This window comes from Mobula hypostoma, chromosome 1 (genome assembly GCF_963921235.1).
Source record: "Mobula hypostoma chromosome 1, sMobHyp1.1, whole genome shotgun sequence".
NCBI lineage: Eukaryota > Metazoa > Chordata > Chondrichthyes > Myliobatiformes > Myliobatidae > Mobula > Mobula hypostoma.
This window is the reverse complement of record NC_086097.1, coordinates 110456674-110482274: the sequence shown is the minus strand read 5'-3', so window position 1 is coordinate 110482274 and position 25601 is coordinate 110456674. Positions and strand designations below refer to the sequence as shown.

The window sequence follows — 25601 nt, the reverse complement described above, 5'->3', positions numbered from 1 at the left end:
AAAATTCCCCGTTCAGGATAGTGGTGTTCCATGTACTGTTCCCTTGACCTTTTTTTGGTGGTAGAGCTAATACGTTTGGAAAATACTGTTAGAGCGTCCCAAATGAGTATCTGCAGTGTGCTGCATTCTTGCAAATGGTGGATGACAAGCTGTTCATTCAATTTTATCCTTTCTCCGATTTTAAAGTAGCAGTTGTGATTGGTTGGTTGAACCATTTCAAAAGGGTGGGTACAAGATATAACACATGAACGTAAGGCTAAATATTGTTTATTCATCATAAGTTTCAAGCCAAGTTGAAGTTCTGAAATCCAGCTTCTGCAGATTTTCTCTTGTTTGTGGTCTGAAATCTTATTGTTCAGTTGTGGATCTTATTTTATTCAAGTCCTGAAATTCTGCTGCTTTGTTCACAGTGTAGATTGTTCTGAACCTGTAGCATAAACTTAATGGTCAAGAGTGGACACAAGGAATCCCAATATGCAAAAGGCTTGATTTTGATCTTCTGGTTGTAATGTTTCAAGCAAACAAATGAGACATGGGCAGTTCTGATGTGTTATGTGATTAGTTTGTTAACCTGAATAATATTCTTGCTAATATTTATAGGATTGCGATAGACCCGGCCGACCTTGTTTGATCATCGACTGTGAATTAAGTTCTGTAGCAAAGGAAGAAACCAGAAACATTTATGTCCACTTGCTACTGAATACTGAGATATTGAAAAAGGTGAGAAAATTTTTACACCTAATTGCATTTTTGTCCATAGACACAGAAACAGTGCCCTGAGCATCAACCACCCGTTTACACTAATATACCTTAATTCCATTATTATTCTCATGTTCTCATCAACCCCCTGCCTCTTCACGGGCGAGAGGTGTGGTTAATTTACCATCCCACATATATCTGATGTTTGGGAGGGAACTGGAGCACTGAAGGAACCTGGGAGAACCTGTCATTCCAGTGCAGTCAGCACCCAAGTCAGAATTGGACCTGGCCAAACTCTACCAACTTTGTCACTGTGCTGCACAGAAGCTGAATGAGAAACTCACTAAGTCCCTCCACTACAAGGACTTCTGGTGTAGGTTGTATTTTTCTTTGCTCCAGGCCATTGATTTTCATTTCATAAGTAAGGAGGACACTAGACATAATCAGGGAGAAAAATAAAACATAAGGAATTGACCCATCAATATAAATTTGTTAAAGACAAATTTTGTTTTACTAAGTGGGACTAGGTGAGAGTAAGAGTTCAGCACGGACTAGAAGGGCTGAGATGGCCTGTTTCCATGCTGGAATTGTTATATGATTATATGGCTATAAGTAGGAGTTTCCATATCTTACTGCTATTATTTTTATTCCAAGTGCTCCAGTTTAGCTGTCACCTTGAATTAGGCTTTAATTAGGAAGCATGATCTCCTAACAAAGCCTAAAGACAAGACAAACCAGAAAGATTTCAGCAAGTCAAACCACATCAGGAATGGAAGGGGACATTTTTAAAATTTATTTTAAAAACTTTATTTCTCTTTCTGCAGATACTACTCAACCTGCTGAGTATTTCCGTCATTTTCTGTGAAAAAAAGATAAACTGCTGCCGCTGACAAACAGGAACATGGCCATAAAAAAAATATTTTCATGCAGCAGCAACTGATCTGCTAGAGATAGTCAGCAGGTCAAGCAGTGTCTGTGTGGGAAGGAGGAATTCTCAACATTTTAGGTTGAAACGCAGTATCAGTCCTGATGCAGTGTTTCGACCCGAAGTAGTCACAATCCTTCAGCTTCCTGCCCCATGTTCCCCAACCACAGATTCTGCTCGGCCCGCTGAGTTCCTCTAGCGGGATTTTTCTTGTTCCAGATTCCAGTATCTGTGGTCTTTTGTGTTTATTCTCATGCAGCGAATGGTCACATTCTTAAATTCACTGCTTAAAGAGGTGATAGAAACAGTTCCCACTTCCAAAAAAGAATTAGGTAAATATTTAGTGTGGAAACCAAATTTATAGGGCTCTGAGGAAAGAGCTGGAGAATGAGATTTGCAGGGTTGTTTTACAGAAAGTTAGTCCAGACACAATTGGCTAAAAGATTTTGCTTTGTGGCTACTGTGAGTGAGCAAGCAAGTCTCAAGGTTGTACAATTTATACATCCTTTGATAATAAAAGAATCTTGAAGACCTCCTTTACTGTAAAAGCTCACTATCATTATCAAACGTTATCTTTGTTTAGTTGGATTTGTGTTAATAAAGTTGTCTGTTTTGCCCCAACAGTTAGTCTTAACCTGATATTCAGATATGAAGCAGTGCATTTCCAATGTAAATTCTGCCTTCTGCCTCAGCAGCTTAAATGGCCTGCTTTAGTATAATAATGAACTCAGGCCCATATCACCTGGGGCTATGCAAAGCCTCTCATCTGGCTAGGCTGGAATCAAAGTTTGGCCCCAAAGGCCAAGAAAAGCATGCTTGCACACAACAGAGGAAACTTGGGGAATTGCATCTGCTAACCTGTGCTCCCATTATTGTGGGAAAGCAAAATATCTCTGATAATTCATTTTTGACATGGACACCAACCCACTATATTTAAATTGGATGACCAACTTCTGATCCTGAGAGTGTTGCCAAAATTAAGTGCCAGAGTTTCAGAATCAGATTCAAAAATTTCAAAGTAAATTAATTATCAAAGTACATATATAGTATGTCACCATATACAACCCTGAGATTCATTTTCTTGTGGGCATTCACAGTAAATACAAGAAACACAGCTGAGTCAATGAAAGACCGCCCCCACAGGTCAAACAAACTGTAAAAATGCAAAATAATAATAAAATAAGCAATAAATATCAAGAACTTGAGATGAAAAGTTTTTGAAAGTGAGTCCATAGGTTGTGGGAACAGTTCAGTGATGGGTCAAGTGAAGTTGAACAAAGTCTGGTTCAAGAGCCTGATGGTTAAGGGGAAATAACTGTTCCTGAACCTGGTGGTGTGGGTCCTGAAGCTCCTGTACTTTCTTGTGATGGCAGCAGCGAGAAGAGAGCATGGTCTGGGAAGCGGGTGTCCTTGGTGATGGATGCAATCCCGCTCCTTGTAGAATCAGAATCAGTTTTAGTATCACTGGCATATGTTGTGAAATTTGTTGTTTTGCAGCAATAGTATGTTGTAATACATAATCAAAACTATAAATTACGATAAGATATATATATAAAATTAAATAAGTAGTGCAAAAAGAGAGCATAAAATGAAAAATGTAGGTAGTGTACATGGGTTTATTGTCCATTCAGAAAGCTGATGACAGTGGGGAGGAAGGCCTTCCTAAAATGTTGACTGTGTGTCCTTAGGCTCCTGTACCTTCTCCTCGATGGTAGCAGTAAGGCAGGAAAAAATACTGCACCATTCTGATCAGTGATACCTTTGAGTTTGTACTGAAATCTTTATCCACCTGTTATAAACCAGTTCTGTTATACTGTACATTCAGTGGCCACTCTATTAGGTACCTCCTGGGTGTCTGCTCGTGGTCTTGGGCAACTGTAGCCCATCCACTTCAAGGTTCGAAGTGTTGTGCATTCAGAGATACTCTTCTGCACACCACTGTGGTAATGCGTGGTTATTTGAGTTACTGTTGCCTTCCTGTCAGCTTGAACCAGTCTGGCCATTCTCCTTTCCATAACCAGATGTTTTCACCCACACAACTGCTGCTCAATGGGTTTTTTGCTTCTCGCACCGTTCTCTGTAAATGCTAGAGACTGGTGTGCACGAAAATCACAAGAGGTCAGCAGTTTCTGAGATGATCAAACCACCGCTTCTGGCACTAACAATCATTCCATGGTCAAAGTCATTTAGATCACATTTCTTCCCTGTACTGAGGTTTGGTCTGAAAAACAACTGAATCTCTTGACCACGTCTATTCGCTTTTATACATTGAATTGCAGCCATTTGATCGGCTGATTTGATATTTGTATTAACATATTAGATATCTGCATTTCCACAACTGTGGAAATCGCAAGCAGTTTCAAACTCCTGGGAGTGCATATCCCACACAACCTCTCATGGTCCCAGAACATATCCTACACAGACAAAAAAGCTCACCAATACCTCTTACTTTCTGAGGAGGCTGAAGAGAGCTGGACTTTGCACATCCATATTCATGTCATTCTACAAATATGCAGGAGACCATCCTAACAAGTTGTGTCACTCCTTGGTACAGAAACTGCACTGCAGCAGACAGGAAGGTTCTACAATAGGTAATCAAAACTGACCAACGCATCTCTGGCACCAGCCTCTCAGCCTTCAAGGACAAAGTGCAGGAAGGTGCCAGAAAAGGGCTAGTAACATTATGAAGGGTCCACTCCACCTTGCTCATGGACTGTTTCTCCCACTCCCATCAGGGAGGAGGCTACGTAGCATCCTCATCAGGATCACCACACTCATAAACAATTACTTTCCCCAAGCAGTAAAGCTGATCTACACCAACACCCATTAACTCCGCCACGACTTTATTATTTGCCATCAGTCACCTTATGTACAGACTAGCATTAATTTATGGACGTACAATCAATCAATGTATATCACCTATCCAATGTATTTATATTTATTGTGTGTTTTATTATTGTTGTTGTTGTTGTGTTCTTTATCTTTTATGAGTTTTTATGCTGCATTAGACCCAAAGTAACTACTATTTTGTTCTCCTTACACTTGTGTACAGGAAATAACATTAAATAATTCTGAAAGCTGGTGTGCAGGTGCACTTAATAAAATAGCCACTGCGTGTAGATGGTGGCTACGGCTGGGTGGTTACAGTGTTTGAGGTTTTGTCAGGGATTGCCCTTGGCATTGACCATGAGTTTAAAAGTTGTCATCATTGTAATATTCGTCTCCATTTCCATTTGCAGGACAGTGCCTCAGTTATTCAGTTTGTTACCAGGGCAAAAGGAATGGTCTCCGAAGACAGAAGAATAGTAGAGGTGGCAGGTGGACTTCCTGAAGATGCAACAGTGAGTAGCACTTCATAGATTTATCAAATCCTGGAAAATTAATGACATTGAAGATGGTTATTCAGTCCAGCATGTCTCTGGCAGTCAAAAAAGAGCAGATTTGTCTAATCCCACTTCTAGCACCAGGTTCACTGCTCTTCAAATACACATCCAAGTAGAGTGGTGAGGTGGGGGTTTCTGCTCTTACCACCATTTCAGGCAAAGGTTTCCACACTCCTGTTGTTCACTGTTTGAAAACTTTTATATTTTTGCCCTCTGTCAGTTTGGTTGTTGGTTTTTGATCCTTTACAAAGTAAAGTAAGTCTTTCCTGTTTAAGGCTCCTTGTAATTTTATATACCTCGTTTAGGATTCTCCTCAGCGTGTGTTCCAAAGAAAACAACACTAAGTTATCCAGTGTTTTCTTACAGCTGAAGTTTTGCAGCTCGGCACCAATGATTCCGTCCTTCATTCTGCATTCATTCTTATTTGTTCACATCCTTTGAAGTATGTTTAAATATGATATTAAAGACATAACAGGCAGGAAATTCTTTTGCAGTGGAGATCACTTGTGCTCTGCATAACTGACTTTTTATGAAAAGCACTATCAGCTCCTTGTGGGTGTGAAGCACACTTCTTCACGCTGAACCTGCATCCTCTGAGCATCGGATCAGAGATTTTGGAATGTAAGTTGCGATTGCAGTAGGTAGCTGAGGACTGATTCAGCATCAAATAGAGAAAACCAAATTTACCCAGTCATAGAGCACTGTAACAGAGAAACAGGTCCTTCAGCCCATTTAGTCCGTGACAAACTGTTATTTTGTCTAGTCCCGTTGACCCGCACCTAGACCGTAGCCCTCCATTCCCCTTCCGTCCATTTATCAACCCAAGCTTCCCTTAAATGCTGCAATCGAACACATGCCCTCCACTTCCCATTGGCAGTCCATACCACGTTCCCTCTCAGGTCCCCCGTAAATATTCTCCTTTCACCCTTAACCTATGACCTGTAGTTCTAGTGTCACCCAAACTCTGTAGAAAGTTGCAGGAGAATCCACAGATCGAACTTCTTGCAGTTGTATACTCCCAGAATTGTGTGTTGCTTAGTGCTGCTTCCATCCACCCCGGTAGCTGTCAGTGTTTTTACAGTCACCTGTCCAGTTTCCCCTCCCCAACATTATCCAAGTCTTGATGGGGATCCAGTCCTTTTCTACCACCACCTAGCAGTGTCCAACCCTACCATTTCATCCTCCAGTACCAGGTCAGGAATTCTTTTTAATCCTGCTCCAGCCCTTCTTGATCCCACTGTCTCCATCTCAGGGACTCTCACAACATTTAAGAATTATTTATCAGCAAGGCATAGTAAGCCACAGATGCAGTATTGATAAATAGTATTAGTACTTAATGTTCAGCACAGACATGCTGGGACAAAAGGCCTACGTCTGGGCTGTGTGACTCCTTGACTCTGTTTTCTAAATTATCTACAGCAGGCTAACAGATCTGCTTTCCCTGCTTTATTAAGGCAGTGCAGTGGTGCAGCTTGTAGAGCTACTGTCTTCAAATGCGACTGACCTCAAGTGCTGTTTGGGTGGAGTTCACCTGCTGTTGACCACATTGTGGGCACGTGGCCAAGTGGTTAAGGCATTCGTCTAGTGACCTCAAGGTTGCTAGTTTGAGCCTCAGCTGTGGCAGCATGTTTGTGTCCTTGAGCAAGGCACTTAATCACACATTGCTCTCGTGTCTGTGCGAGGAGTGGCGCCCCACACAGACTTCCAATCTGCGCCTTGTAAGGCATGAAAATGCCCAACACAGGCCTCTCATGGTCTGAGTCGACGTGTTCCCCGCCCCCCGACAAGGAAAAGAGCCCATGGCATGACAGGAAAGATACTAATATGGATAGAAGATTGGCTGACAGGCAGGAAGCAAATAGTGGGAATAATGGCAGCCTTTCCTGCTTGGCTGCCAGTGATTACTGATGTTCTGCAGGAGTGGTGTTTGGATTGCTTCTTTTCATGTTATAAGTTAGTGATTTGGATGACAGAAATGATGGCTTTGTGGCCAAATTTGTGAACAATTCTAAGATAGGTGGAGGGGATTGTAGTTTTGAGGAAGGAGAAATCTGCAGAAGGACTTAGACAGATTGGGAGAATGGGCAAAGAAGAGGCAGATAGAATGTAGTGAGGGGACTATTTTCTAAACGAGGACAAAATTTACAACTCTGAGATGTAAGGTGACTTGGGAGATCTTGTGCAGGATTCTGTGGGTTGAGTTGGTGGTAATGAAGGGAAATACTATTTTAACAATCCTTTCAAGAGGACTAGAATATAAGAGCAAAGATTTAATGCCGAGGCATTGGTCAGACTGCACCTAAAATATTGTGAGCAGTTTTGGCCCTCTTTCCAAGAAAAGGTATGCTGGTATTGGAGAGGACGTTCATGTGAATGAGGAGCATTTGATGGCTCTGGGCCTGTACTCGCTAGAGTTTAGAAGAATGTGGGTGGTTATCCTCACTACCTTCCCTGGCTTTGACAACCTTAAGGAACCCGTTGTGAACCTAAATGCTATGAATTCCTGTTATAAGAAAGTTTAGGTTGACATATTACAGAACTGTTATGGAGAGTTATTAGTTAATCAGTCAATGTTTTTTGTTGGTTTGACAGAAACCAAGACTTGAAGAAGGCTTATTGTTGGTCACATGGCTAAGTGGTTAAGGCATTCGTCTAGTGATCTCAAGGTCGCTAGTTCAAGCCTCAGCTGTGGCAGCATGTTTGTGTCCTTGAGCAAGGCACTTAATCACACATTGCTCTAGTGTCTGTGCAAGGAGTGGCGCCCCACACAGACTTCCAATCTGCGCCTTGTAAGGCATGAAAATGCCCGATGCAGGCCTCTCATGGTCTTAGTCGACGTTCCCCCCTGACCACATGGGTTTTCTCCGAGTGCTCTGGTTTCCTCCCAAATAGAGCACAGAGCAGTACAGCGCAGGAAAAGGCACTTAGACCTAATCAATTAAGCTAGTAATTAAATAACTCATTAAACTAATCCCTTCTGCCAACATAATGTCCATAGCCCTCCCATTCTCTGCACATTAATGTGCCTATTGAACGCCTCTATCATAATCATGTCCACCACCATTCCTGGCATCCACCACTGTGAGTATGAAGTAAACTTCCCACACATATCTCCTTTCAGTTTACCCTCTCTCACTTTAAATGCAGGCCCTCTGATACGACGTTTTCAACCTTGAGAAAAAGATATCAGCTGTCTACCTTTTGATGATTCTCATAAACTTATAAACCTCTACAAGATTTTCCTTCTGTCACATTGCCTCAGAGAAAACAACCCAAGCTTGTCCACCCTTTCTTTATAGCACATGCCCTCTAATCCAGGCAGCATCATGGTAAACCACTTCCGCACTCTCAAAAGGCTGTACATCATTCTTATAATGAGACAACCAGAGCTGTATGCAATACTCCAGATGTAGCCTAACTGTAATGTGATGAAGCTGCAACATAACTTCTCAATCGTGAACTCAGTGCATTAACTAATAACAGCAAGCATGCCCTACAGTTCCTCCTTTACCTGCCGATCAGCCACTTTCAGGGATCTAAAGACCTGGACCACTATATTGTCTGTACATCAGCACTGTTAATGGTCTTGCTGTAAACAGTCTACTGTCCCTTTACATTTGATACCCCGAAGTGCAACACCTCACATTTGGCTGAATTAAACTCTATCCGCGATTCTCCTCTCATATCTGCAGCTGATCTATATCCAGCTTCCACACTATTCACACCACCAATCTTGGTATCTGCTGCAAAACTTCTGAACCCACCCATTGATATTTTCATCCAAACCATTTATATATATTACAAACAACAAAGATTCCTGCAGAACACCATGAGTCAAAGACCTCGAACCAGCACGTGTCCATCAACCTCTATCCTTTGTCTTCTCTGGGCAAGCCAATTGTGAATCCAAACAACTCAACTCACCATGGATTCAATGCACTTTAATCTTCTGGATAAATCTGGAAGAATTCAATCAAGTTAGTGAGACAAATCTTGCCCCACGTAAAGCCATGCCAACTGTCCCTAATTAAGCCATGGTTTTAAAAATTCTCTCAATAGCTTCCCTACAACTGATGTGAGATTCACGGGTCTATAACTGCCAGGATTATCCCTGTTCTCTTTCTTAAATAATGGAACAGCTTTAGCAATTTGACATTCCTCCAAGATCTCGCCTGCGGCTGGGGAGGACCTAAAAATCTTGATCAAGTCCACAGCAACCTCATAACCTGCTTCTCTCAATGGCCTGGTGCAACCTGGCCCAGGGGATATATCCATCTTTATCTCAGACTAGCAAACACCACATTGATCTCCCTATACTTCACGTCCTTCTCCTTGATGCCAATTACTCAATTAGGACCTATCCCACATCCTCTTCTACCAAATAGACCTTTCCTTCTTTATTCTTCAGTGGCCGAACCCTTTCCCTAGTTATCCCGTTGCTCATCCCAGAGTTGTACAGGTTCATAAGCTAGTTGGCTCTATTGTGCCGATAGAAACACAGAAAACCTACAGCATAATACGGGCCATTCAGCCCACAATGCTGTGCCGAACACGTACTTACTTTAGAAATTACCTCAGGTTACCCATAGCTCTCTATTTTTCTGAGCTCCATGTACCTATCCAGGAGTCTCTTAAAAGACCCCATCGTATCCGCCTTTACCACTGTCGCCGGCAGCCCATTCCACACACTCATCACTCTCTGCATAAAAAACTTACCCCGACATCTCCTTTGTACCTACTTCCAAGCACCTTAAAACTATGCCCTCTCATGCTAGCCATTTCAGTCCTAGGAAAAATCCTTTGACTGTCCACTCAATCAATGCCTCTCATCATCTTATACACCTCTATCAGGTCACCTCTCATCCTTCATCACTTCAAGGAGAAAAGACCGGATTCACTCAAGCTATTCTCATAAGGCATGCTCCCCAATTCAGGCAACATCCTTGTAAATCTCCTCTGCACCCTTTCTATGCTTTCCACATCCTTCCTATAGTGAGGTGACTAGAACTGAGCACCGTACTCCAAGTGGGTCTGACCAGGGTCCTATATAGCTACAACATTACCTCTCGGCTCCTAAACTCAATCCCACGATTGATGAACGCCAATACACAGTATGCTTTCTTAACCACAGAGTCAAACTGCGCAGCAGCTTTGAGTGTCCTATGGACTCGGACCCCAAGATCCCTCTGATCCTCCACACTACCAAGAGTCTGACCATTAGTACTATATTCTCCCATCATACTTGACCTACCAAAATGAACCACCTCACACTTATCTGGGTTGAACTCCATCTGCCACTTCTCAGCCCAGTTTTGCATCCTGTCAATGTCCCGCTGTAACCTCTGACAGCCCTCCACACTATCCACAACACCCCCAACCTTTGTGTCATCAGCAAATTTACTAACCCATCCCTCCACTTCCTCATCCAGGTGATTTATAAAAATCATGAAGAGTAGGGGTCCCAGAACAGATCCCTGAGGCGCACCACTGGTCACTGACCTCCATGCAGAATATGACCCATCTACAACCACTCTTTGCCTTCTGTGGGCAACCAGTTCTGGATCCACAAAGCAATGTCACCCTGGATCCCATGCCTCCTTACTTTCTCAATAAGCTTTGCATGGGATCTTTGCTACCTCATCAAATGCCTTGCTGAAATCCATATACACTACATCTACTGCTCTACCTTCATCAATGTGCTTAGTCACATTCCTCAAAAAATTCAATCAGGCTTATAAGGCACGACCTGCCTTTCACAAAGCCATGCTGACTATTCCGCATCATATTATGCCTCTCCAAATGTTCATGAATCCTGCCTCTCAGGATCTTTTCCATCAACTTACCGACCACTGAAGTAAGACTCAGTGGTCTATAATTTCCTGGGCTCTCTCTACTCCCTTTCTTGAATGAGGGAGCAACATCTGCAACCCTCCAATCCTCTGGAACCTCTCCCATCTCCATTGATGATGCAAAGATCATCGCCAGAGGCTTAGCAATCTCCTCCCTGGCTTCCCACAGTAGCCTGGGGTACATCCCGTCCGGTCCCGGTGACTTATCCAACTTGATACTTTCCAAAGGCTTCAGCACATCCTCTTTCTTAATATCTACATACTCAAGCTTTTCAGTCTGCTGCAAGTCATCCCTACAATCTCCAAGATCCTTTTCCATAGTGAATACTGAAGCAATGTACTCATTAAGTACCTCTGCTGTCTCCTTCAGTTTCATACACACTTTTCCACTGTCACACTTGATTGCTCCTATTCTCTCATGTCTTTTCCTCTTGCTATTCACATACTTGTAAAATGCCTTGGGGTTTTCCTTAATCCTGTCCACCAAGGCCTTCTCATGCCCCCTTCTGGCTCTCCTAATTTCTTTCTTAAGCTCTTTCCTGCTAGCCTTATAATCTTCTATATCTCTATCATTACCTAGTTTTTTGAACCTTTCGTAAGCTCTTCTTTTCTTCTTGACTAGATTTACAACAGCCTTTGTACACCATGGTTCCTCTACCCTACCATCCTTTCCCTGTCTCATTGGAACGTACCTATGTAGAACGCTACGCAAGTGGCGGCGCCAGAGATTTTTTCTTGCTGGTGCTACAGTGGGGCTGAATTATTCAGTGATGGTGCTGAGGGATGTACTGTATGGTAATATGTATTCGCAAGGCCAGACGCGTGACGTTCAAAAGTCAGTTTCAAGCATTACGTGCCTACTATAAATGCCTCTGTTGGTTCTCAAGCAGCAATTGATAGATATAATATAGAAGTGAACTGTGACAGTGTCAACAGCATCGGAGACAACTCGGGCTACACAGAGCATAAACAGACAAGCCAACAGAGCATCCGACTCACAGCGCACACTGTGATTCATGCACCAATCCTGCAATCAGCATCAAATGCATGCTTTTCAACTGAAAAACACAACACTAACCCACAATGTCTACTGCCACTCGTATTACGTAGACAGACAAGGCCAAAAGATACACCCTCAAATAAGGCAAACAACAGATGCAAGGCTTTACCAGGAGTTGGACAAATCGTACTCTGACCATGCAATACCTCAATTAATTGGGCTACTGAATTTAAAACAAAAATCAACAGAATCACCACTTGGAGGTCTAAGCAAAACCAGGAGGCTTAATAGCAGTAAATGTAATATTTTAGGATTTGCAGGAAACATGAGGACTATGGGGTATCCACCACAAAATAATAATAATAATCAGCATTAGTCTTGGCCCAAATTTCAACAAAATCAATTGCACTCACCATTGATGTTTTCAGAGAAGCACAATCTGTTTGTTGTTGTGATTGGTGGTAAAAGCATCAATGATTTTTTGGATGTCAAGTGCTTTGGTCCTCCGGCTGTTTATGGCCAACAGGGCCAAGTTGCTGTTCCGAGCAGCACCGCTGCTATTCCTTAGGCAGTTTTTGAGGTGTCTGAGGCAAGAGAAACTCCATTTGCATGAAGCAGATGTCACAGGTAGAATCAGTGATATGCAGATTAGTTTGTATAAATCTATAACTGCATCCCGGTAGGGTCTCATTAGAGCTAGAAATTCCTCTGTGTCATTCACTGTCTGTCCTTGCTTTTGTTTTGTTTCTAGCAGATGCCAAACCTGATGTAGCTCTGCAGTCAGGTTCAGTTCAGTCAATGGTATTGGGCCATTGGCCAAAGACAATTCTTGTCTAGGAAGAGCTTGTGTTTGGGACTCAATGCTGAGACTCCAGTCAAAACACTGCCAGTCTCAATTGAGAACTGTCTTTTCATTTCAGTCAGAAGTCTGTCTATAACCCGATAGAAACAGTGCTTGCGAAGGTCATCAGAGGATGTGACAGGTATGTGTTCGGTTTGGGCCTCAACAACAAGATCATGTAGGCAGCAGGTGGGTTCGCCTATCTCCTTTCATGCGGTCTGCTCTGTATACTGGCCTTGACGCACAGGTCCCTAGCTCTTGCCTGAATTTCACTCCATGATTCATCTCGCCGTTTTGCTGAGAGTGCATCGATAACAGACTGAGCCAAGTCTACAGCGGATGAAAGCTCCAAACTGGGAGATTGTAGCTGGTCTGACATGAACTTGGTGACTCGGAATAAATCCTCAAACAGAGTGCGAAGTAAAGCAAACTGCTCGTCAATCACTCCATTTACAGCTCTGGCCTCCATTTTCCTCCGTGCATTTGGTTGACCCATAATATCCTGTAGTGTAGCTAGAATGGCGGGAAGTGATTTCCTTATAGTCCACAAAGCTATATATCTGACAATTTCTTCAACTCCACGGGCTGTGCAGTTGATTCCAGTTCTCTCTGTTTCTTCATGAAAAGATCGTGGGCAACAGAGTTTGAAAAGAAGTTGTAAAGCAGCTGCACAGTTTCAAAAAACTCACCCGCCTGCTTCACGCTTGTTGTACATTGCTCACAACATCCACTAAAACAAGGTTAAGTCTGTGAGCTTGGCAGTGTATATATAATGCCTGCGGGACCTCTTTCCTGAACCTGTCTTGTAGCCTGTTATTGCACCTGGACATCACTGCTGCCCTGTCATAACACTGACTTATACACGCATTCTTATCAATAACACACTGGGCGAGTGTCTGTCCAATGCTTTAAAGAAGCGACTCTGCGTCCAACCCTTCTGCTGCACTGAAATGCAAGAATTCTTCAAGCACTGTTTCGTTATTCAAATACCGCACCACCACTGATATTTGCTCCTTTTTACTCAAGTCTTTACTTTTATCCACCATGACGGCAAAATGTCCAGCCTCCTTGATTTCTGCACTTATTTGACGTCTGACCATATCTGCCATAATACCCATATTTTCATTTTGGATATCGCGATGGGTGTTTTTTGCATTTCCAGGATTATCCTCTTTTTTTTTTAGCTACGGTCTTATCAAACTGTCCAATTCCACTGTGCAACTCACCAAAGTTTCCCCTATTGCCAGAACCATCATCCTGGCGGTGTCCTTGCTGGGCAATGCTTTGGCACGCAGTATAGCGTAGAGACTCAACCTCTGCTCTCATATACTCACAATTTTCTTGGACAATCTTTGCATGTCCTTTGTCAAGCATATTTCCCAACCTTGAACCGTTTTGTTTTCTCAATCTGAATTCGGCCCATGCCTCCATAGCAAACTTATGAGCTACACTTACATGGTGAGTTTTGAAAGCTGTTGTAGCTTTCCGCCAGTTGTGGTAACCGGTGACAATGAAGGTAGACTCAGAATGGAACCCATATCCTCCACACAGGAAATGCCTGCATGCGAAGCAGAACGTGGTATCTTTTATGATCAAATATTCCAGCCAGGAGTACAGGTGAAACCTGCCACGAATAAAACTCCTTTGCTGATGGCCAAACTGTTGCGAGCAGCAAAGGGTACTTTTTCAATGCAGGCCAATGGAGTCCTTCCTCAGGCTGCTGGCTAACATCGCTAACAGTATTCCCATTAGCACTAAGAGCAGCTTCATCCACATTCTCTTCCGAATCCCGCTCCATTTCTTGTTCCTCTTCTTTGCCCTCACACTCCTTCGATGAACTGCTGTTGTCCTCATCCCCACTTACCTCTTTCTGCATGTCACTTTCAATTAAGACAGACTCAGGCTGAGACACCACTGATTCCTCTGCATGAGGTCGTTTTCTCACTAAAAATCGATCCATTTTTCACGCCCGCCAAAATAATACACTTGCCAGGCCCACGCTAGCTTGTGTGTGTGTGGCATCCGTTAGTGTTGCGAGACCGTGGATCTGCATCTGGATCCTGCACAATGTATGTATACTATCAATCTCTTGCATGAGTGAGAGTGAGTGACATCACCACCTTAAGTGATCTAGTGATCTTAGATCAGCTTAACTGATCTGAGGAGAGCAATGGCAAGACATTGACAATGAATGAATAAGCAGAAGTGTAGAGTGGATCTGACCTTAGACCAGCACAGTGTTTATAACTTTATTGCTGTGTGGGTGCTATGGGAATTGGGGGTGCTGTTTCACTAGATGAACTGGAGAAACAAGCTGTATTCAAAAGTATACAGAGAAAGCAAAGCAGCTGCCATTTGTATGTGAAATGTCAGTTAATTTCTTGGTGGTGCTATTGTAATTTCTGTTGGTGCTATACGCACCACCTCAGCACTGCCCCTGTACGCAAATATCCCTTGAGCATTTGCCACATTTCTGCCATACATTTCCCTGAGAACATCTGTTCCCAATTTATGCTTCCAAGTTCCTGCCTGATAGCCTCATAATTCCCTTTACTCCAATTAAACACATTCCTAACTTGTTTGTTCCTATCCCTCTCCAATGCAATGGTAAAGGAGAAAGAATTGTGCTCACTATCTCCAACATGCTCTCCCACTGTGAGACCTGACACCTGACCAGGTTCATTTCCCAATACCAAGTCAAGTACAGCCTCTCCTCTTGTAGGCTTATCTACATATTGTGTCAGGAAACCTTCTTGAACACACCGAACAAACTCCACCCCATCTAACCCCCTTGCTGTAGGGAGATGCCAATCACTTTCTGGGAAATTAAAATCTACTACCACGACAACTCTGTTATTAGAAACCATAGAAACCATGGAAAAACTACAGCACAGAAACAGGCCTTTTGGCCCTTCTTGGCTGTGCCAAACTATTTTCTGCCTAATCCCACTGACCTGCACACAGACCATATCTCTCCATACACCTCCCATCCATGTATCTGTCCAACTTATTCTTAAATGTTAAAAAAGAACCCGCATTTACCACCTCGTCTGGCAGCTCATTCCATACTCCCACCACTCTCTGTGTGAAGAAGCCCCCCCTAATGTTCCCTTTAAACTTTTCCCCCCTCACCCTTAACCCATGTCCTCTGGTTTTTTTTCTTCCCTTGCCTCAGTGGAAAAAGCCTGCTTGCATTCACTCTATCTATACCCATCATAATTTTATATACCTCTATCAAATCTCCCCTCATTCTTCTACGCTCCAGGGAATGAAGTCCTAACCTGTTCAACCTTTCTCTGTAACTGAGTTTCTCAAGTCCCGCCAACATCCTTGTAAACCTTCTCTGCACTCTTTCAACCTTATTTATATCCTTCCTGTAATTTAGTGACCAAAACTGAACACAATACTCCAGATTCGGCCTCACCAATGCCTTATACAACCTCATCACCTGTTATTGCACCTTTCCAGAATCTGTCTCCCTATCTGCCCCTCGATGTCCCTGTTACTATTGGGAGGTCTATAAAAGATACCCAGTAGAGTTATTGACCCCTTCCTGTCCCTAACTTCCACCCACAGAGACTCCGTAGACCATCCCTCCATGACTTTCTCCTTTCCTGCAGCTGTGACACTCTCTGATCAACAGTGCCACACCCCCATCTCTTTTGCCTCCCGCCTTGTCCTTTCTGAAACATCTAAAGCCTGACACTCGAAGCAACCATTCCTGCCCTTGAGCCTTGCAAGTCTCTGTAATGGCCACAACATCATAGCTCCAAGTACTGATCCACGCTCTAAGCTCATCCGCTTTGTTCACAATACTCCTTGCATTAAAATAGACACATCTCAAACCATCGGTCTGAGCGTGTCACTTCTCGATCACCTGCCTATCCTTCCTCTCACACCGTCTCCAAGCTTTCTCTATTTGTGAGCCAACCACTCCTTCCACCGTTTCTTCAGTTTGGTTCCCACCCCACAGCAATCCTTGCTTAAACTCTCGCCAGGATATTGGTCCAGCAATCCTAGTTCAAACTCTCGCCAGGATATTGGTGCCCCTGGGATTCAAGTGCAACCAGTCCTTTTTGTACAGGTTGCTCCTGCCCCAAAAGAGGTCCCAATAATCCAGAAATCTGAATCCCTGCCCCCTGCTCCAACCCCTCAGCCATGCATTTATCCTCTACCTCACTTTATTCCTGTACTCACTGTCACGTGGCACAGGCAATAATCCCGAGATAACTACCTTTGTGGTTCTGCTTTTCAACTTCCTTCCTAACTCCCTGTAGTCTGTTTTTAGGACCTCCTCCGTTTTCCTGCCTATGTCATTGGTACCAATATGTACCACGACCTCTGGCTGTTCTTCTTCCCACTTCAGAATATTGTAGACACGATCAGAAACATCCCAGAATGTGGCACCTGGGAGGCAAACTACCATCCACATTTTTCTTTCCTGCATCCACAGAATCGCCTGTCTGACCCCCTAACTATAGAGTCCCCTATCACTGTTGCTATCCTTTTCCCTTCCCTACCCCTCTGAGCCAGAGGGCCAGACTCTGTGCTAGAGGTGCGGCCATTGTTGCTTCCCCCAGGTAGACCGTCCCCCAAACAGTACTCAAACAGGAGTACTTATTGCCAAGGAGTACAGCCACTGGGGTACTCTCTAGCCTCTGACTCCTGCCCTTCCTTCCCCTGACTGTTACCCACTTATCTGTCTCCCCAGGCCCCGGTGTGACTACCTACCTATAGCTCCTATCTCTCACCTCCTCACTTTCCCTCACCAGATGAAAGTCATCGAACTGTATCTCCAGTTCTCTGCCACAGCCCCTATGGAGCTACAGCTCAATGCACCTGACACAGATGTGAGACGTCCGGGAGGCTGAGAGTCTCCCGGACTTCCCACATTTGACACCAAGCCCAGAACACCGGCCTCACACATATTCTTCCTGTCTGTATTCTACACAGATAACCTACCTCACCTCAACCAGTTAACGCCAAAACCCCATTGAGCCAAAGCCTTCCTACTGTCTCCCTCTACTCTGTCGCCCACTCCTCCAGCACCTGCTCTACAAAGCTGTCTCCTTTTAAACTCTTCCTCACATCCTTTTAAACTCTTCTTGTTGTTCTCAGTGGCTGATGCCCATGCGCTTGCGCAGTCATGCCCTGATCAAACTGCTGAAGAAATAACTGTCTCCTTTTAAACTCTTTTTGCTGTTCTCACTGGCTAATGTCCACGCGCTTGTGCAGTCGTGCCCGGATCAAACCACTGAAGATCTGGGGAAAGTTGATGAAAATCCGGAGAGAATAAGAAAATGGGATTAATATAGATTTAGTGTTTATGGGTAGGTAGTTGGTTGATGTGGATTTGATAGCTGAAAAGCCTTTTAGTTAACTGTATTTCTCCTTGACACTTGCTTTTGTCCAATGTACAAGAACCATTCTAGTAGCTATCCACTACTTTCATAGCTACCACTCACTATATTTTGGAAAATAGTTCATCGGGCCATTTTTAAGATTCATTTATTGCTTTAATATTTTCAAAAATGGTGATTGTTTAATGTCCTTATTCACATCAGATCCTTGATTCTCTTGGTTCTAGGATATTTCTTCTGCCTTCTGCCATGAAAACATTCTCAAAGTATGTCTTTAATTCCCCTGCCATTTCCTTACACCTCGTTTTAAATTCTCCTTTCTCTGCACTGATTTCCTCCTGTTTTACATACTAATTAAAAGTCTTACAGCTGATGTTATAAATGATTGCTCGGATTATGTTTGTGTCCCCTTTGGTATCTTCCTGGAATGCCTGGCTGGAGAACTGGGGGTTTCCCATATACCCCTTGCTCAAAGAATATGCCTCCTGCAGCGTTGTTCCCCAGCAGTCTATCCATGCGCTTTTCTATTTTCCTGCTATCATTCCAATGGCCACTCATTCTGCAGCACCCCTTTGCCAGTTTCACCCTGTCATAGCGTAGAGAAACCCAACAGTACATTTGAAGTTCACTGTCATGATTTCACAGGCATCATTAAGGCATTAAAGCCTTCATCAACCGTGGGATTGAGTTGAGGAGCCGAGAGGTAATGTTGCAGCTATATAGGACTCTAGTCAGACCCCACTTGTCATCTCACTACAGGAAGGATGTGGAAACCATAGAAAGGGTGGAGAGAAGATTTACAGGGATGTTGCCTGGATTGGGGAGCATGTCTTATGAGAATAAGTTGAGTGAACCTGGCCTTTTCTTCTTGGAGCGACAAAGAATAAGAGGTGACCTGATAGAGGTGTATAAGATGATGAGATCCACATTGGTCATGTGGATAGTCAGAGGCTTTTTCTCAGAGCTGAAATGGCTAACACGAGAGGGCACAGTTTTAAGGTGCTTGGAAATAGGTACAGAGGAGAGGTCGGGGTAAGTTTTTTACGCAGAGTGGTCAGTGCGTAGAATGGGCTGCTGGTGATGGTGGTGGAGGCAGATACGATAGGGTCTTTTAAGAGACTCCTGGATAGGTACATGGAGCTTAGAAAAGTAGAGGGCTATGGGTAATCCAAGGTAATTTCTAGGGTAAATACATGTTCAGCACAGCATTGTGGGCCGAAGGGCCTGTATTGTGCTATAGGTTTTCTATGTTTTGTGGAGCTTCCTGCAGGTCTGGTTGATTATGTTGAAATTCTTGGTTAAAAGGCTAAGATGCCATTTGCATTTGTTTGCAAGTATCGCTGAATTACTAACAAGGTTATTATCGTTTGTACAGATTAGCACTTTGACTGAAATGACACTTGGCTTCTCTGTCACTCTCCCTTCCCATGTAAAGGTTTGAGCTCTAGACTGCAAAACAAATCCGATCAACTGTCGGAGATGGAGCGTGTAACTGCCACCATCCTGGGGTGGCGGTGGGGGGTAAAGAAAAGAGGTTGGGACATGCACAAGTAGTGGACAGGGGGAATATCAGAAAAAGAGGCTGGTCCCTCCAGTCTACATTGTGCAAAAGTCCTGGACACATATACATAGCTAGGGTGCCCAAGACTTTTGCACAATTCTGTATTTGTCACTGTGGAGCAGGGAGAGAGAGTTTGCAAATCTGACAGGACCTAAGCATGGTGGGAATAGTGAGGTCAGAGTGCCGCATGAAGGGGTGTGGGACAGGTGGCGGCGAAGGACTGCCGGGTGGGTGTTGGTGCAGATGCAGACACAACCAGCCCTGAGCCACCAGGTAGGCTCATTTGATTCCAAATAATTGGTTTATTAATCATTACAGAATGTCTCTCTGGTGCTTCCCACTCCCTCCTATCTCACTTCCCCTTTTCTCAACCATGATTCCCCTCTCCCTGCCCCTTCCCTACTGTCTGACCACAATAGAGAGCCGTATCAGAATCAGGTTTGTCATCACTCACATCTTATGAAATTTGTTTTTCTTATGGGAGCAGTACAGTGCAATCCATGAAATTATCTCAGTACACCCTAGCTAAATATATCTGCCAATGTCTTTTGCACAGTACTGTGTGGAAATGTAAATATTATTTGAAACATTCAAATGTTAAGGGGATATTTGCATGGCGTTCTGCACAGTACATTCCAATGAGACAAGGAAAGGATGGTAGGGTACATGAACCATAGTGTACAAAGGCATTTGAAAATCTAGTCAAGAAGAAAATAAAAACTTACGAAAGGTTCAAAAAATGAGGTAATGATAGAGATCTAGAAGATTAAAAGGCTAGCAGGAAGAGGTTTAAGAATAAAATTAGGAGAGCCAGAAGGGGCCATGAGAACGCCTTGGCGAGCAGGATTAAGGAAAACCTCAAGGCGTTCTACAAGTCTGTGAAGAGCAACAGGATAAGATATGAGAAAATAGGACCAATCAAGTGTGACAGTGGAAAAGTGTGTATGGAACTTGGATGAGGAAGTGGAGGGAGGGGTTAGTAAGTTTGCTGATGACACAAAGGTTTGGGGTGTTGTGGATAGTGTGGAGGGCTGTCAGAGGTTACAGCAGGACAATGATAGGATGCAAAACTGGGCTGAGAAGTGGCAGATGGAGTTCAACCCAGATAAGTGTGAGGTTGTTCATTTTGGTAGGTCAAATATGATGGGAGAATGTAGTATTAATGGTAAGACTCTTGGCAGTGTGGAGGATCAGAGGGATCTTGGGATCCGAGTCCATAGGACACTCAAAGCTGATGTGCAGGTTGACTCTGTGGTTAAGAAGGCATACGGTGTATTGACTTTCATCAACCGTGGGATTGAGTTCAAGAGCTGAGAGGTAATGTTACAGCTATATAGGACCCTGGTCAGACCCCACTTGGAGTACTGTGCTCAGTTCTGGTCGACTCACTACAGGAAGGATGTGGAAACCATAGAAAGGGTGCAGAGGCTATTTACAAGGATGTTGCCTGGATTGGGGAGCATACCTTATGAGAATAGGTTGAGTGAACCTGGTCTTTTCTCCTTGGAGCGGTGGAGGATGAGAGGTGACCTGATAGAGGTGTATAAGGTGATGAGAGGCATTGATCATGTGGATAGTCAGAGGCTTTTTCCCAGGGCTGAAATGGCTAGCACAAGAGGGCACAGTTTTAAGGTGCCGGGAAGCAGGTAGAGAGAAGATGTCAGGGGTAAGTTTTTTACACAGAGAGTGGTGAGTGCATGGAACGGGGTGCTGGCGATGGTGGTGGAGGCGGATACGATAGGGTCTTTTTAGATGCTCCTGGATAGGTACATAGAGCTTAGAAAAATAGAGTGCTATGGGTAAGCCTAGTAATTTCTAAGGTAAGGACATGTTCGGCACAGCATTGTGGCCCGAAGGGCCTGTATTGTGCTGTCGGTTTTCTATGTTTGTATTTCTAAACCTGAAGGTTCACTCAGATCTAACTCCAGATGCTTGAACACCTGTTAGTTATTTCCTTACAGCCCTGAAAGGGAAAAGTTGTCTACCGTTTCTCAATGCGTGCAAAGACCTTTGTAAGGAATTCATGAAAGTATTTCTATAACCTCTAAACTAACACACTGGCATGTTATGTTATCAAGTATGAGGACGTTAAGTAATGTCGAGACATTGGAGAAGCTTGTACTGTTCTACGTGGAAAAGAGGAGAATTAACAGACCTGTTCAAAATCAAGGGAGGATTTTGAATGAGGAATTGTTCTGGTGCAAAATGATTGATAAGCAGATGACAGATATATAAGTTGACTGGCAAAACAAGCAACCTGGAAGTGCTTTTTTTCCCCCATAGCTGACATTGCCAGCCCAAAAGAATGATTGAAGCAGGTTTAATATAACTTACAAAAAGGAAGTAGCTATATATTTCAATGGCACAAGTTTGCAGGGCTAGGAAAGTGTTCTAAAAAGGATCAGAAAAATCTGCAGAGGGTTGTAAACTTATCCAACTCCATCATGGGCACTAGCCTCCCCAACATTGAGAACATCTTCAAAAGACGACGTCTCAAAAAAGTCACATTCATCATTACCCAGGATATGCCCTCTTCTCATTACTACCATTAGAGAGGTGGTGCAGGAGCCTTAAGAAACACAGGTAACTTTTCAGGAACAGCTTCTTCCCTTCCGCCACCAGATTTCTGAATGGATAATGAACACTACCTCAGTACTTTTGGTCTCTTTTTGAGCATTACGTATTTATTTTCATATACACTCAGTAAGTATGCCTCCTGTACCTAGTAAAGTGGCCATTGAGTGTATGTTTGTGATCTTCTGCTCCTGTAGCCCATACCTGTCAAGATTCAATGTGTTCTGTGTTCAGAGAAGCTCTCTGCACACCACTGTTGTAAAGTGGTGATACAAATTTCAAAGCTTTATAAATACCCTGACTCCTCAAACCTTGTCCCAACAATCAGCAGCCATGGGCTCCTCTAAGCAGCTGCCTAGCACACTGAAAATTGAAATAAGTGATGCCCACAAAGCAGGAGAAGGCTATAAGAAGATAGCAAAGCGTTTTCAGGTAGCCGTTTCCTCAGTTCGTAATGTAATTAAGAAATGGCAGTTAACTGGAATGGGGGAGGTCAAGTTGAGGTCTGGAAGACCAAGAAAACTTTCTGAGAGAACTGCTCGTAGGATTGCTAGAAAGGCAAATCAAAACCCCGTTTGACTGCAACAGACCTTCAGGAAGTTTTAGCAGACTCTGGAGTGGTGGTGCTCTGTTCTACTGTGCAGCGACACCTGCACAAATATGACCTTCATGGAAGAGTCATCAGAAGAAAACTTTTCCTGCGTCCTCACCACAAAATTCAGCGTCAGAAATTTGCAAAGGAACATCTAAACAAGCGTGATGCATTTTGGAAACAAGTCCTGTGAACTGATGAAGTTAAAATAGAACTTTTTGACCGCAATGAGCAAAGGTATGTTTGGAGAAAAAAGGGTGCAGAATTTCATGAAAAGAACACCTCTCCAACTGTTAAGCATGGGGTGGATCGATCATGCTTTGGATTTGTGTTGCAGCCAGTGGCACAGGGAACATTTCGCTGATAGTGGGAAGAATGAATTCAATTAAATACCAGCAAATTCTGGAAGCAAACACCACACCGTCTGTAAAAAAAACAGCTGAAGATGAAAAGAGGATGGCTTCCACAACAGGATAATGATCCTAAACACACCTCAAAATCCACAATGGACTACCTCAAGAGGCGCAAACTGAAGGTTTTGCCATGGCCCTCACAGTCCCCTGACCTAAACATCATTGAAAATCTGTGGATAGACCTCAAAAGAGCAGCGCATGCAAGACGGCCCAAGAATCTCACAGAACTAGAAGCCTTTTGCAAGGAAGAATGGGCGAAAATCCCCCAAAATAAGAATTGAAAGACCCTTAGCTGGCTACAGAAAGCGTTTATAAGCTGTGATACTTGCCAAAGGGTGTGTTACTAAGTACTGACCATGCAGGGTGCCTAAACTTTTGCTTTGGGCCCTTTTCCTTTATTGTTATTTCGAAACTGTAAAAGATGGAAATAAAAAAGTAATCTTGCTTAAAATATTAAAGAAATGTGTCATCTTTAACTTTATGCCTTTTGGAAATCATCTTTTACTTGCTTAGCTATTCACAGTAACAGAAATTTTGCCCGGGGTGCCCAAACTTTTGCATGCCACTGTATATACCAGAAATAATAAACCTGATAGACATCTCAATCAGGAAGCTAGCACTGACATGCTAGCTCAAGTAACACACACAAAATGCTGGAGGAACTCAGCAGGCCAGGCAGCATCTAGGGGAAAGAGTAAACAGTTTGACATTTTGGGCCAAGACCCTTCATCAGGATGGGAATGTCGACTGTTTGCTCTTTTCAATAGGTGCTGCCTGACCTGCTGAGTTCCTCCAGCATTTTGTGTGTGTTGCTTTGATTTCCTGTGTCTGCAGATATTCTCGTGTTTGTGATAGCTCAAGTGGCTGAGTAACAACATCAGAATGTTTGCAGAGGAACTTACAAGTTAGCAGTGGGAGAAGCCTAATTAGCCTTTTTACTCTTCTCTGCCCATCAATATGATCGTAACAAATCATCCAAATTCAGTACCTTGTTCTTTGTCTTCCCCAATCCCTTGATCCCTTTAGCCCGAAGGACTATATCAATTTTTTTTTTGTGACAAAGTGATCATCTTTTACCTGTGGTAGAGAAGTTTACTTTGAGTGAAGAGGTTTCTCGTCTCTGTCCTACTTGCCTTACCTCTTATCCTTATATTGGACCCACACTGGTGCTGAACTGCCCAGCCATCAAAACGATCCTCCTTTTCAGCTCTGTCCAGAACAAAAAACAAACCGCTGAAGGAACTCAGTATCTGTGGAGCAAAATGAATTCCTTTTTCTATTTCATGGATAACCTTTATTTTTCAATATACACAAGTACACTAAACACAGTGCATGACTCTCATTACGTTCCCAGTGTAAAGTCTGTAACTTCGCATCCTTATGTGTTAGTGGTTTGATACACTGATGGTGGTCATACATTCTGTGTACAGAGCGTGGTTACCACTTAGGTCAGGATACCACTTCCTGACATGATACAGCTTCAAGTGGTTGACATGCTGGGACATTGTAATTAGTCTATCAGTACCCAGAAACAAAACAGCTGTCGAGAATAGTCCTTCCCTGTGAAGCCATTGTGATTCCTCTGCTTCAGTGTATCCCTCAGTATGGAGTGTGCTAATGATCAGCATTCCCTTATACACACCCAAATGTACTGGGAGAGCAGAGTTTGGTTGACTCTGTTGATGATCTTCTAGCAGTACATGTAGGCATCCTTGGGAGCAGACCATAGATCAGAGAATCCTCTATAAAGCATCTCTAAGGATGAAACACAAGATATCTTGACCATTTCTCCAGACCCTTTTTGCAGATACACCAGTCCACAAAGAGGTGGGCAATCATCTCGTCCTCAGTGCAACCATCCCAAGGGCAGTTTGCATTGATATAAAGGGGAAGGGGTGAATCAGGGACCAATGGGTGATAGGTGGTCCAAGGAGAAGTGAGGGGTGCTGGACAAATAGGTGGAGGAGGAGTGATCGAAAATGGAGAAAGAGGTAGGAGGTTGATGAATGGGACACAAAGATTAGATTAGATTGTGTAGGTACTTTGTTGATCCGAAAGGAATGTACAGTGTCACAGTAGCATTACAAGTGCACAGATATAAATACTACATTTGTAGAAGAGAAGAAAGAAAGAATAAAAAATAAATTAACTCAAACAATCTAACGGGAGTGGGGTCATCACTTCCCCAGCTATAGGTTGACTCATTATAGAACCTAATGGCCAAGGGTTAGAATGACCTCATATAGTGCTCTTTGGAGCAGCACAGTTGTCTTAGTCTATTACTAAAAGTACTTCTCTATTCAGCCAAGGTGGCATGCAGAGGGTGAGAAACATTGTCCAGAATTGCCAGGATTTTCCAGAGGGTCCTTTGTTCTACTACAGTCTCCAGTGGCCAGCTTAACTC

General features: G+C 43.4%; 1 protein-coding gene across 1 annotated transcript in view; it reads left to right on the top strand.

Annotated features, from left to right (window-relative positions):
* The window catches only part of itga9 (integrin, alpha 9), a 430612-nt gene that overhangs the window by 368404 nt on the left and 36607 nt on the right, over nt 1–25601 (top strand). The window contains exons 25-26 of the mRNA XM_063054766.1: nt 601–720; nt 4864–4965. Of these exons, the coding sequence (XP_062910836.1) occupies nt 601–720; nt 4864–4965 (222 nt within the window). The remainder of the gene's footprint in view (nt 1–600; nt 721–4863; nt 4966–25601) is intronic.